The sequence below is a fragment of the Maylandia zebra genome, linkage group LG20 (genome assembly GCF_041146795.1).
Source record: "Maylandia zebra isolate NMK-2024a linkage group LG20, Mzebra_GT3a, whole genome shotgun sequence".
In the NCBI taxonomy this organism is placed as follows: Eukaryota; Metazoa; Chordata; class Actinopteri; order Cichliformes; family Cichlidae; genus Maylandia; species Maylandia zebra.
This window is the reverse complement of record NC_135186.1, coordinates 24,491,556-24,504,214: the sequence shown is the minus strand read 5'-3', so window position 1 is coordinate 24,504,214 and position 12,659 is coordinate 24,491,556. Positions and strand designations below refer to the sequence as shown.

The 12,659-nt window shown below is 40.7% G+C and overlaps 1 protein-coding gene across 1 annotated transcript; it reads left to right on the top strand.

Annotated features, from left to right (window-relative positions):
• Window positions 1–7,563: 7,563 nt before the first annotated feature.
• On the top strand, window positions 7,564–10,124 carry LOC143414345 (cytosolic sulfotransferase 3-like). Its single transcript, XM_076878538.1, has 7 exons — window positions 7,564–7,906; window positions 8,232–8,360; window positions 8,655–8,755; window positions 8,837–8,963; window positions 9,060–9,157; window positions 9,434–9,608; window positions 9,728–10,124. The coding sequence occupies exons 1-7, from the start codon at window positions 7,768–7,770 to the stop codon at window positions 9,838–9,840; spliced, it is 882 nt and encodes a 293-aa protein (XP_076734653.1). The 5' UTR covers window positions 7,564–7,767; the 3' UTR covers window positions 9,841–10,124.
• Window positions 10,125–12,659: the final 2,535 nt, after the last annotated feature.

The window sequence follows — 12,659 nt, the reverse complement described above, 5'->3', positions numbered from 1 at the left end:
ACTACAGACCAAAAGAAGAAAAATTAATAAAATTTAGGGATGAAACATCTCTTTTAAACTCATTCATATTTTCATTTATGTTAACAGGACTATGAAAAAGAAATAGACCGACTGTGTTCCTTCCTTGGTTTGTCTCCATCAGCTGAAGAGAAGGAAAGAATCAGAGCCAGTGTGACGTTTGACAGCATGAAGCAAAACAAGATGACCAACTATACCACAGCTCGCAAGCTGAACCACGAGGTTTCTCCTTTTATGAGAAAAGGTACAACTGCCTGCTGGGAAACTTTAGTTTTTTCTCAGTATAGGCACCAATATATGTTCAGTTTATTATTAGGATAATCAAATACTTTGAATGTTCTCCTTCTCCAGGGAAAGTTGGTGACTGGAAGAACCACTTCACTGTGGCCCAGAATGAGCAGTTTGATGAAGACTACAAGAAGAAGATGAAGAATCCTGATTTGAAGTTTCGCTGTGAAATTCAAAGAGCGGGCTAGAGCTGAGAAGTGATATGCAATTAAATAGTTAAGAATAAATCAAATATTAAGCCTGAACAACTGAATTCTCTTACATTGTGCTGCTGTTGGCTATCTATCAGCTTAACCTCCCAGGACCTGGCATCCACATATGTGGACATCACATTTTGGGTTGTGGAGACCAAACTACTAAATTTTGCTCTACAAAGGGCCTGATATCTACTAATGAGGACATTATACTGCCACTGTTCTATTGAAATTTAAAATGAATGTCCTCTTATGAGGATCCCATTTTTCTCAAAAACAAAAATCAGGTAAAAAAAAAAAAATCAGCTAATGCTTTGTTTTTACATTCATCAGGTCCCAATCAGCCCAAATAGCAAAGAGAAATTAAAAATGCATGCCATGAAAGAGTTTGGGTCTTAGGAGGTTAAGAAAAAGGAGGATGAAGGAACATGTGTCATTTTTACTGAACATATTTAACTAACTGATTGTTAATGGTTAGTTTGTCTGACTTTATGCTACTGGGTTTGAAATTAAGAGACCCAGCTGGGCATGACGGTGGGAAGAAGCTGGAGTACCAGGAGCGAATCCACACAGGAACCAGAGTTCATTCTGTGTAATTTCCCAGCTTAAAAAACATTTATCCTCAACTTAAAAACTACACTACCTGAATAAACTAAACTTTGTTTATTTCTCAAATGAATATGTTCCAGTACTTAATAATTTGGCCACACATAAAGTGTAATGTGGGAATGTTGCCTATATAGAATCATAGATCTGGTATAAATCAAGAAAGAGAAGCAGAAAACTTTTTACATTCACACAGTTATGGCAAGCAGCTCTCAGCTGTGTAGAGATAGTAGGCTGCTGTTGTATGTTGGATTTCATTTTTATTAAACACAGCTGTTTTAATTCTGTTAAAAGACTTGTGTTTTTATTCTTCTGTCATCGATGTGCAGGTTATTGCAGTGTTTACTCTTTTGTACAGCAAAACAATAAATCCAGCCTTCAGTCTGTTCATTATTGATTTATTTATTTTGGTCGAGTTGAATGAACCTAGCTTATCTGACTTCATAGCACTGGATCAGTATAAATGCACACATTTCAGAAAATGGTGCGGTGTGTTCCAGTGAATAACAAAGGTCTTTTGTTTGGAAGACAGAAAAAGACCCTCAATAGAAATACCTACATTGGGACTTTGAACAATATTCAACAGAATACACATGCCATGCTGTCTGATGTATATGTTTTAAATGTGCTGCATTTTTGCTTTTTCATTTGACATGTTAATGAACAGTAATAAAAATGTTATTTTTCTAACTTCTAACTTTATCCTTCTAAAGTTTGGTCCAAATATACTGAGCAAATACTGAACTCCTTCACTTTAGGTCTGAGTCATTGCTGAAATTAACGATTAAACCGTCGAGTCACGTAGAGGTCTGCATTCCCGCGGCTGTCCCGCGGGACCCGACCAGATTTCTTGCGGCGCGGGAATAAATTTCCAAATAAAATGCGGTAGCGGTCGGTAACTCTGGTGTAATTTGAACGGGAGCGGGCGGTCTGAAAATATAGCGTGCCCGACATTTTTTCGGAACAGCATATCTGTGATTTCCTCATTCTAATTGAGCACTGGTACAGCCAGTGCTCACGCCTGTTACACGCACTGAGCGCATGGATCAGTGCTTTTTGCACGTGCATTTTACTTGCACAGTCTGTGACTCTGTGCGCGCATCACCTGCATCAGAGCGCGCTTTACCAACATGGCAGAGCAAACTGAAGATGCAATTTCCTTGAAGGACGTTCAGCTGGGATTAGACAACGGTCAGTTTACTTTAAGGAAACCCACATCAGGCAAGTCTGATGTATGGGAGTCTTTTTCATGCGTCATAGACGCAAATGGAAAAAAATTACCCTTTGTACAATGCGATAAATGCCTCAAAGTTTTACCCTTTTGCAGTCACAAGACTGGAACCTCAGGTTTAAGGCGGCACTCATGTCCCATCACAAAGGGGCAAACAAAACTGGCATTTACTAAATCTTTGCTGGTGCCAGAGAAGTTTAAAAAAGAAACCAGAGACAAATGTGTTCAGTTTGTTTGCCAAGACATTCGACCGTATGATACCATCTCCGAAAAGGCTTCACACAGCTGGCCCAACATTTGGTCGACACAGCAGCAAGAATAGGAAAATTCGATGTCTGTGAGATACTACCACACCCCACAACGGTGTCAAGAAATGTTGAAATGAGGGCTCAGAGTCTACGTAAACATGTTGTGGAGGAAATCACTGCAACAATATCGAAGTTTGGATGCGCTGTTACAGCAGACATATGGACAGAAACATATCGAAAAACGTCCTTTTTGTCTGCAACCATCCATTACGTTAATGAGCAATCTGAGCTACATTCAAGAGTGCTTTTTGCTGCCCCTTTTGACCCAAGCACCTCAAAGACAGGTGAAAACATTCGAAAGCACCTGCTGCAGAATCTCAGAGTGTTTGGCATTGATGCGACAGACATGGGCAAAAAGATTATTTTTGTCACAGATCGTGGAGCCAACATGATCAGTGCCTTACGAGAATACACGAGGCTAAACTGCACAGCGCACATACTAAACGTGACTCTCTCCAGTGCGTTTGGTACTGCCATAATCGAAAAGTCTCCAGAGATCGCTAGCCTTCTGACTGATGTTAAAAAGTTGGTTACATATTTCAAACACTCAGGACAGCAGGGCAAGCTTAAAAAGTCACTGAAACAATCCATAGAGACACGATGGAACTCTAACTTTGACATGTTAAATTCTGTCTTGGAACAGTACGAAGACATTGCATCTGTGCTGACTGAGAGCAATAATTATGACAAGATCGGACGCATTAGCATCAGTACTCTTAAGTTACTAGTATCATTCCTAAAACCCTTCAAAGAGGCAACTGACGACTTGGAAACTGATAACACAGCTCCCAGTGCCTCACTTGTTCTTCCGTGGTCTGTGCGATTAATTGAGCACTGTACATCAGCCACAAAAGACCCTCTGCTCTCTGAAATTGCAACCGTCTGTGTAACACGGCTGAAAGAATTACTGTCAGCAGACAGCACTTCATCCCATTCTGTTCACATGCTTTATAAAATAGCAACCTTTCTGACACCAAATCTGCGAGGTCTGAGAATGTTAGATGAAAGAGGGCGACAGAATGTGATACAGGGAGTCAAGGAGATGATCGAAGATTTAAAGTTTGATCATGCACATGATGAGGATGTTGAACCAACACCTGCCAAAAGGCCTACTGTTCTTCATAAATTTTCAGATTGGGAGGAAGAGGAAGAATCATGTGGATCAAAATCACTAGATGTTCAGATTCAGGAGTACAGGACCATGAAACTTGAATTATCAAGTCAACAAAACATTTTGCAGTGGTGGAATTCCAACAGTTCCCAGTTCCCTGCCCTGAGCAACCTTGCAAGATTTGTCCTCTGCATCCCGGCAACAAGTGCACCTTCCGAGAGAGCATTCAGCCTTTGTGGTCGGATTTTGGAGGAGAGACGTTCAGTACTGAAACCCTCATCAGTCAGTGACATTCTTTTCCTGCATGGAAATTTAAAATAATTTGGATTTTTTTAAGTAAGTTTCGTTCATTTGATTAATAGTTTATAATTTTGAGATGTCGTTTATTGTTGCATTTATATATGCATATTTTCTTTTGTAGGAGAGACCTTGAATTCGACATTGGGACATTTTTTCGTTAAACTGATAGTTTAAACAACCATTTAATTTCGCAGTGGCCAACTATTTTGTTCTTTTGTTTACAATTTTAAGTGACTTTTTTTTTTTTTCGTGACACTTTCCCTACTGTGTTGACAGAAAAATGTTACGTTTGTATTTTACATAAAAATAACAAGTAGGCCACAATGCTGTATTCGTTTTTATTTATTTTATTTTTGCAACACGTTTTCCATGTTAAAAGATAAATGTTGCATGTTGACAGATAAATGCATCTTGTTTAAGAAAAATAAATACAATCATTGCACAACCTGCAGTTTTATCTGTTATCTCTATTTTTTGGTGGTACCCCATTTAAATGTGAGATTTTGGAAACCAGATCTAAATTTAGCGGGAACGGTCGGGTCGGGTAGAAAATTATTCTAAGCGGGCAGCGGGTGAACAAAGACTGAATATACAGCGGGAGCGGTCGGGTGCGGTACAAAACCTTGCGGGAGCGGGCGGGAGCGGGACTAAAAAAACATTCCCGCGCAGACCTCTAGAGTCACGTGCCCTCTTCACAATTTCAGGATTACGTTAGTTGGTAGGAGTGATCCTAGATGGTAAGCAAGCTTTGTAATCATGTGTTACCAACATTAAATCTCTGCCTTTACTTTACAAAAATACTTTGTTTGCATTAAAATGTCCTTGTTTTAAATACTCAAACACTAAAATGTAACGAATGAAATAAATGTGTCTTATTCATTGTGGTTAGAGAACTCAGCTGGAGGGGAAATGTTGTAATTCTGGTGTTTCCTGATTCTACCAATGCTGGACTGCATCTTGTTTTTTATCATGTACTGTCAGCTGACTGTTTTTGCACTTACTTGAATGAACCTCTTTGTGACTAACATGACCGATATTCACAGAGCAATGTTAATATTATTCAGAGTTTTATTAAGCTAGTACAACAAACAAAAAAACATGGTGAGCAACACAAAGCTCAGGCAGAATCCAGACAGACAAGGTCCAAACTGCAATCAGAAAGTGAATACTAAAAACATAAATGCTCTCATAAAAAAGAAAACACTACAGTTGCAAAGGTTAAACTGGCAAAGGTGATGATGGTAAGTTAGAGGTATAATTTCAGTAGGACTTATTAGTGGTGCAGGAACAAATCGTCTTCACTAAACCTGGAAACAACAACCAAACAAACAGCAGAGACAGCAACTCCAGAATGTTGAATTAATAGATTAATGCAGACCTTCATCAGATCTCTTATTAAAAGAAGAAACCAAATCACGCACCTGGATTCTTCCATGACTTTAAATCACAGATGAGCTGCAACAGTGTGTGACCGAAAGAGTCCCGATGAAACTTCTAGTTTCAGCATAGTCATCAACTCTGGTTTTAAAAACCAGAGGTTGCAAAACATAAGTTACTGTGTAAGTAACAGAAGGATGGGGAAAACATGAAAGACAACTTCATTTTAAAAACAAGTAATTCTCACAGATGGAGGAGCTACGTCGGCCAGAACTGTTTGACTTCCATGGAGTCTCCATGACCAACCCTTTCACTGACAACTGGGACAACGTACAGAACTTCAAAGCAAGACCAGATGATATTGTTATCGCTACGTACCCTAAAGCAGGTTTGTTAGTTAGTTACTTACTTACTTAGGTTATAAAATTGTTAGTGCTTTTTAAATAACATTTTCCCATTTTAATGTTAACGTGCAAGTTAATAGGTTTCCGACTTTACAGTGTGCATTGGCTGAAAGACACTATAAGGATGCTATCTGACTGTGTTCATTTGGATTATGGGGCTTATATCATCATGTGCTGATATCACACCAAACAATATGCATTTATCTGTTTCGCACCCAGGAACCACATGGGTCTCTTACATCATAGATCTTCTGTATTTTGGGCACATGGGTCCAGCTCGTCAGACATCCATCCCCCTTCATGACAGAGTGCCCTTTCTGGAGCTCTACGTACCTTTTCTACCTTCAGGTTGAATCTTGTGACCACCTTCAATTAGCCATATTTGTATTAGACCAGATCCAAAAGCTCAATGTCCTAATTTCACTTTGGTACTTATTTGTCATTAGAACTGTTCAGTCAAAAGGAAATTCAAAAAACATTCTGAATCAGGTTACAAATAGTTACAACTACAAATACAGCCTTGTTCAATAGCTTTGTGATGGTTCTGGCAGTTTTATTGGTGTGTAAATCTGTTAAGTTAGTCATAGCACCTCAAAAACACAATGTTTGGGCAATTCATGTTGTTGATCTGTGGTCTATAAAGAAATCTATCTTTGCATGTTCTGTTGCAAACGGTTCCTTCTTATCTCTACCTTACTCAGGTACCGATTTGGCAGACAAACTTCCCACCACTCCTCGTCTCATTAAAACTCATCTTCCAGTCCAGTTTGTACCAAAGTCCTTCTGGGAGCAGCGCTGCAGGGTAAAAGCACACATACCTGTAGTCATAGAGACATGGGATTTATGAAACCCACAGAGTATAATTCAGCGTTTCCTCTTTTTGTAGGTGGTCTATGTGGCCCGCAATGCAAAAGACAATGCAGTGTCCTATTTTCACTTTGAACGCATGAACACTTCTACTTCTCACACTTTCTGCTCCCTCCATTGTACTCCGCACCCACAGCTTACCTGTATTATAGTGCTTAGGCTGATTGCAAAGTGAACTAATTATCTAAAAAAGTTTTCACATGTGAAAGTGTGCCAGACAGTTGGCAAATTAGTGTTAATAATAGCCATACATGTGTATACTTTTGCTAGGAGTGTGTTGGAAATTTGGTAATTGAGTGTTGTGCAGTGAATTGTGCCTACAGTTTTGCAAAGTGTGTGTTACAAAATTGCAAACTGAGTGCAAAGCAGTTTTTGTGCTTTTAGTTTTGCAAACTCAGTGAGTGGTTTTGCTATAAGTCTGAATAGTTTTAGAGATTGTGCTACAGGAATCACAGTTAGGGTTTAAGCATTCAGAAAAAACTGTAATAAGACCTACCTTGGCACTTGTGCAGGTGGAGCCAAAGGGAAGACATGCTTCACCATATTTTCTAGTCTTTGGCTTAGAATGAACTTTGCTTGGAAACATATTCAGCGATGCTTCATCTCCTGCTTTGCGTTAGTGTGGGAGCCCCGTCAAAAACCTTTCATGCTATGCTAGCAGTGTCCAAACAATCTTTTTTTTTCCCTTTTCATACCATGCCCAGGGGGCGGGCCCCACACCTTGGGAAGCTCTACTTTGAGGTATTGGACACCGATGGTAAACTGCCATCAGACCCTAAATCAGACCCTGTTATCTGTTGTTATCAATATTTTTTTTTAATTATTTCTTGGTGAGTGGACATATTGGTTACACTTTGACTAATCATTAATCAGTAACACAACCTTCAGAAGCAAAGTGCACTGAGGGTGTAATTACTGAAGGTTACTCATTTCTGATGTCAAGGAGGAACAGAGAATAAAACAGTAAAGCAGACAAAAAAATTACATCATATGGGAGAAAGATACTCTAAAGTGTGGAATAAAAACTCAGGCAGTTATTCTAATAATAAAAAAAAGTCAAGAGATGGAGGTGCGACCTCGACCAGAACTGTTTGACTTCCATGGAGTTGGCATGATCACAGACTTTACAGAAAACTGGGACAACATACAGAACTTCAAAGCAAGACCAGATGATATTCTTATTGCTACGTACCCTAAAGCAGGTAAGGTTAATTTAACCTTAGTAGACAGAATTGTGCCAGCCTGGGTGAACATAAGAAAGTGAAGACATGTGAAAGTAAACTGATTTAAACTCAAATCAAAGCCTTGGAAATTATTTTAGACTCTCTTTTTCTCTCTGTGTGTTTTATTGGCTTTAAAAAACCTTTGAGCTAAATGTTGTGCTGAAAGGCACTATATAAATAAAGCTTAAGGGCATGTACAAGGGTTGTGTGGAGCTAGTTACTATAGTATTTTTTTTAAATAAATAATTTCATGGATTGCTATATTTCCCACTGAACAGCATGGTTTTATCTCTTTCAACCTCAGGAACCACATGGGTCTCCTACATCCTAGATCTTCTGTATTTTGCGCACATGGGTCAAGACCGTCAGACTTCCATCCCTCTTCATGACAGAGTACCCTTCCTGGAGATATGCGAACCCCCTATGCCCAAAGGTCTCAGATCAGTTCTGATTGCAGAAATTTTTTGTGTGTCACATGTTGAAACAGCAGCTGCTAAAATGCAACCTCAGTGTGTTTCACATTCACTGTTGTCTAAACAGAGTGATATAATTTTTTTTTTGCTTGATATTTGGTTATTTTTCAAATCTATTTGGTTATTAGACACTCAAAATTGTTTGCAAACTCACTCGAAAGTGCCTTAAAATGTTGGCCTTTTAGCCATGTTGACCTCTGACATCTAGAAAAGTCCAACTTATTAGGGGCAAACCAATCATTCTTACCTTACAGGTACAGACTTGGCAGACAAACTTCCCACCACTCCTCGTCTCATTAAAACTCATCTACCAGTCCAGTTTGTACCAAAGTCCTTCTGGGAGCAGCGCTGCAGGGTAAAATGCATATATACCTGTAACCATAGAGACATGGGATTTATGAAACAGATTAGAACTTGTTGTTGTCTGGTTCTGCAGGTAGTCTACGTGGCCCGCAATGCAAAAGACAATGCAGTGTCCTACTTCCATTTTGAACGCATGGACAGTGGTATGCCAGAACCGGGGAAATGGAGCACCTTCCTGCAGAACTTCATGGAGGGGAAGAGTGAGTTCAGTTTAGTTTTACTGTCAAAAGAAGAGACCATGTTTTCATTTTATTTCTCATGTAAACACTCTGTTGTGTTTTGTTGTGTGTTTGTAGTGGTTTTTGGATCGTGGTATGACCATGTGAACGGCTGGTGTGAGAAGAAGCAGACTTATTCAAATTTTCACTACATGTTCTATGAAGATTTGATTGAGGTATCATGAGCTGTGCTAAAGAATGCCATTTACAACAAAGCTCATTACATTAAAAAGTGTCTTGAGTTTGTTAATAAACACGTTGCCCTTGCTGAAAGATTAAATAGCTTTTAGGAAATACTTAGCCTTCGTCTGGTGTTCTAGTCTGTGGGACTCGCTTTCTATGTTTACCAAAAGAAACATTATGCAGTTGTTATTTTAACTTCAAATTCTTTGCCTTTGTATCATTTTCTTTGAAGAACATATAAATGAAATATAAAATAACACTTCACACAGGACTGTGGACGAGAAATAGACCGACTGTGTTCCTTCCTTAGTTTGTCTCCATCACCTGAAGAGAAGGAAAGAGTCAAAGCCAGCGTGACTTTTGACAATATGAAACAAAATAAAATGACCAACTACTCCACCTTCGATTCAATGAACCAGACTATATCTCCTTTCATGAGAAAAGGTATAAATGTCTAAACCTAAAAGTTGTTTTGTTCCCCTCTGTGTTTCTTCTGAGAACTGTGTACTGCATTTATGAATAGGTTGATCAAATAACCTGAATTATTTTCTCTGTTTCTTCAGGAAAAGTTGGTGACTGGAAGAACCACTTCACTGTGGCCCAGAATGAACAGTTTGATGAAGACTACAAGCAGAAAATGAAGAATCCTGATCTAAAGTTTCGTTATGAAATTTAGATCCCCAGCTGGGTGTGATGGAACTCTGCACTGATATGTGATTAAAGAGTTAAGAAATAAGCCAAATTTGATATGAAATTTAAACAAACTAAATTTCAGGTAGCGGGGGGGCTAGGAGGAGTGGGCCGTCCGACTGCGGTCTGGGGCCTCCCTGCTGCTGCGGAGTCGGGGCGGTCTGCCTCTCCCCACCGCAGGGAAAAGGGTAACACCACCTGGGTCTGGGTGCAGTTCCCCCCTCCAGGGGCAAGGGTACCTAGACCCGGTTAGTAGAGTACGCTTGGGGAGTGTGATCGTGTACACAGCGTCCCTTTATGTCTGTCTCCACGTCGGTTGAGTGTGAAGTACATATGAGAGCATGAGGGTGGGAATGGATGTTTGTGTCTGTGTGTGCCTGTATGTCTGTGTCTATATGTCAGGTTGGGTATCAGACGCCACCTCTCTGGGGACATCTCGGGCCCTCCAAGGTTTGGAGGCCTATCTCCACCCACCACCACTTCCCCTGCCGGTGGCGGACTCCCTCAGGTATCGGTGCGTTGGTGGTTCTTTGTATCTGGGGGTGGGCGTCCGGGTACACACCAGCTCACTCCTTGGCGGCCGCTTATTGGGGCTCGCTCGGGCCACCTCGGAGGTGGGGTGCCCCCGGCCTCTCGGCCTGGGGCTCGGTCACTCAGGCACAGCTGGCTGCCGGCGGAGCTCACGGGCGCGTCACTGCAACTCCCCCTGGCTTCTGCTCCGCGGCTGCTGAATGAGCCCTCATCTGGGACTCTCCTTAGCTCTTACTGGGACAGTGACGCAGCTGCCCCTCTGTGGGTCTTCCTTGGTCTCTTGTGTTCTGGGGGCCTCTGGATGTCTGGAGTTTTGATCTCCTCCATACCTGCTTGATACCATAGAGGACAGGGCTGTGGCTCCCCACACTCTATAGCAGATCATTGCATGGAGAAACCTTTGGAATGCAAGCATGCTGATCCACACAGGTATGCACACAGGTGTACACATGGGTATTCACAGATGCGGACTACAGCTTTCTTGGCTGCTGCCTCAAAGCACACTGTGCGCTGTCTATCTTGCGTGCTGCACAATATCGTTTATTATTTAGTAACTATTGATATCTATGACTAGCTAGTTTATTGTGATGGTGCTTTTTTTTTTTTTTCTATTATTATGTTGCTCTTTGTTGTTTGCTGTCTCCCCTGTTTTTTTTGTTTTCTCTCTCTCTCTTCCCCCCCTTCTCACCGTCTCTTCTCCCCTTTGGTTTTCTTTCTTTCTCTCCCCCTCTTTCTTTCATTCTTTCCCCCTGTCCTAAAAAAAAAAAAAAAAAAAAAAGGATGAAAAAAAAAAAAAAAAAAAAGATGCCAACTTAAGAAATGCAAGTATTTAGTTTTGTGTCAGGAGAGCAGGTAATAAACTGCTCAAGTTTTGGCTTTGGCTTAATAAATTTAGGGGTCCTAGAGGAACCCTTTTGAGTGAGGTGGTGTTACGCCCCTCTGCAGCCCCTAATCTCCTCAGTGTGTTCAGCTGTTGCTAATTGGCCACACCTAGTAAGGTATAAATAAACGCATACCTGTGGCAGGCTATTCAGGAAGCTCACTAGTCGTTGCCTTTGTGGCAACAGCCATTTGAGCCAACCTGGGATGTCATTTTAAGCTAAAACCTCTTCTCACTTACACTCTGATATTCGTCTCCTTTTTTATGTTGCAGCCTCGAGCCGGGTCATAACACCTCCCCTTAAGTTTTCCAAAAAAAAAACAGATAGATGATCCTCAAGTACTTAGGGAAAATATTCTGTGGAGTCATGAGACAGTTTGTGGATAGTTTGAATTCTGTTATTTGTGGTAGTGAGATCATAAATGGTCAGAGGGCCCAGTGGCGCCAGTGTCCGGCAGCCTCGCCTCTGTCAGTGCGCCCCAGGGTGGCTGTGGCTACAATGTAGCTTGCCATCACCAGTGTGTGAATGTGTGTGTGAATGGGTGGATGACTGGATATGTAAAGCGCTTTGGTGTCCTTAGGGACTAGTAAAGCGCTATATAAATACAGGCCATTTACCAAAATACAGGCCATAAAGCTAACACAGTATTTCATAAAATGAACATCAAACAATTGATGGAACCATGATTCTGCTCCGTCTGAAAATCCTGAATGCTTTTCTGGGTTCTCCATTAGGTCATAGTAGTTCACAGCCCGGGATTCCAAGCATTCTGATCAGGTACTACACTGTGACGTCGTCAGACTACATGCCACCGATTGGCTGATAAGTAGCGTCAGTTAATGAGTCATTGAGCGCCATTTGCGAAAATTAAAACTGCAATTTTTGAATTTCGGTGATTATATTTGAATCAGGGAAATTTTGCCCCATACAGTCAGAAATATTGTATTTCTGATCACTTATCAGTACATATCCTTGTTTTTACATCTATAAAAACAAAGCTGACACTTGTGAGACTTGATCAAAGGTGTAAGCATCTCAGCAGATGCCTTTGTGTCAAAGTAACTGAGGATAAAACAGAAAAACATGAAGGAGATTTTCCTGGCCTGGGATTTTATAGCAGATAACCTTAAAAATATTCTGCAGTAGATACATTTGTTCAGTACTGAAGTGAAGAAATTAGGCTTACGTGTTGGAAATTTAAAAAACAAAAACCAGTGGCAGACAGCGCTGTAAACAACGGTAGCCTGGTGGGTAATAAGCAAGCGAATAACGCAGAAAACAGACTTTTTTTATGGGAATCTATTCCTGAGAGAGAGAGACGGAGAGCTCTGCATGACGTGTGATTTTTATCGTGGTGGAGTTAAAACAGCAAAAGTAAGAGGGAATTTAAGGT

Coding starts and splice junctions, on each gene's coding strand:
- LOC143414345 (XM_076878538.1), top strand. CDS start 7,768: ATGGAGGTGCGACCTCGACCAGAACTGTTTGACTTCCATGGAGTTGGC. Junction 7,907..8,231: donor TGCTACGTACCCTAAAGCAG/GTAAGGTTAATT, acceptor TTTCAACCTCAG/GAACCACATGGGTCTCCTAC. Junction 9,609..9,727: donor ATCTCCTTTCATGAGAAAAG/GTATAAATGTCT, acceptor CTGTTTCTTCAG/GAAAAGTTGGTGACTGGAAG.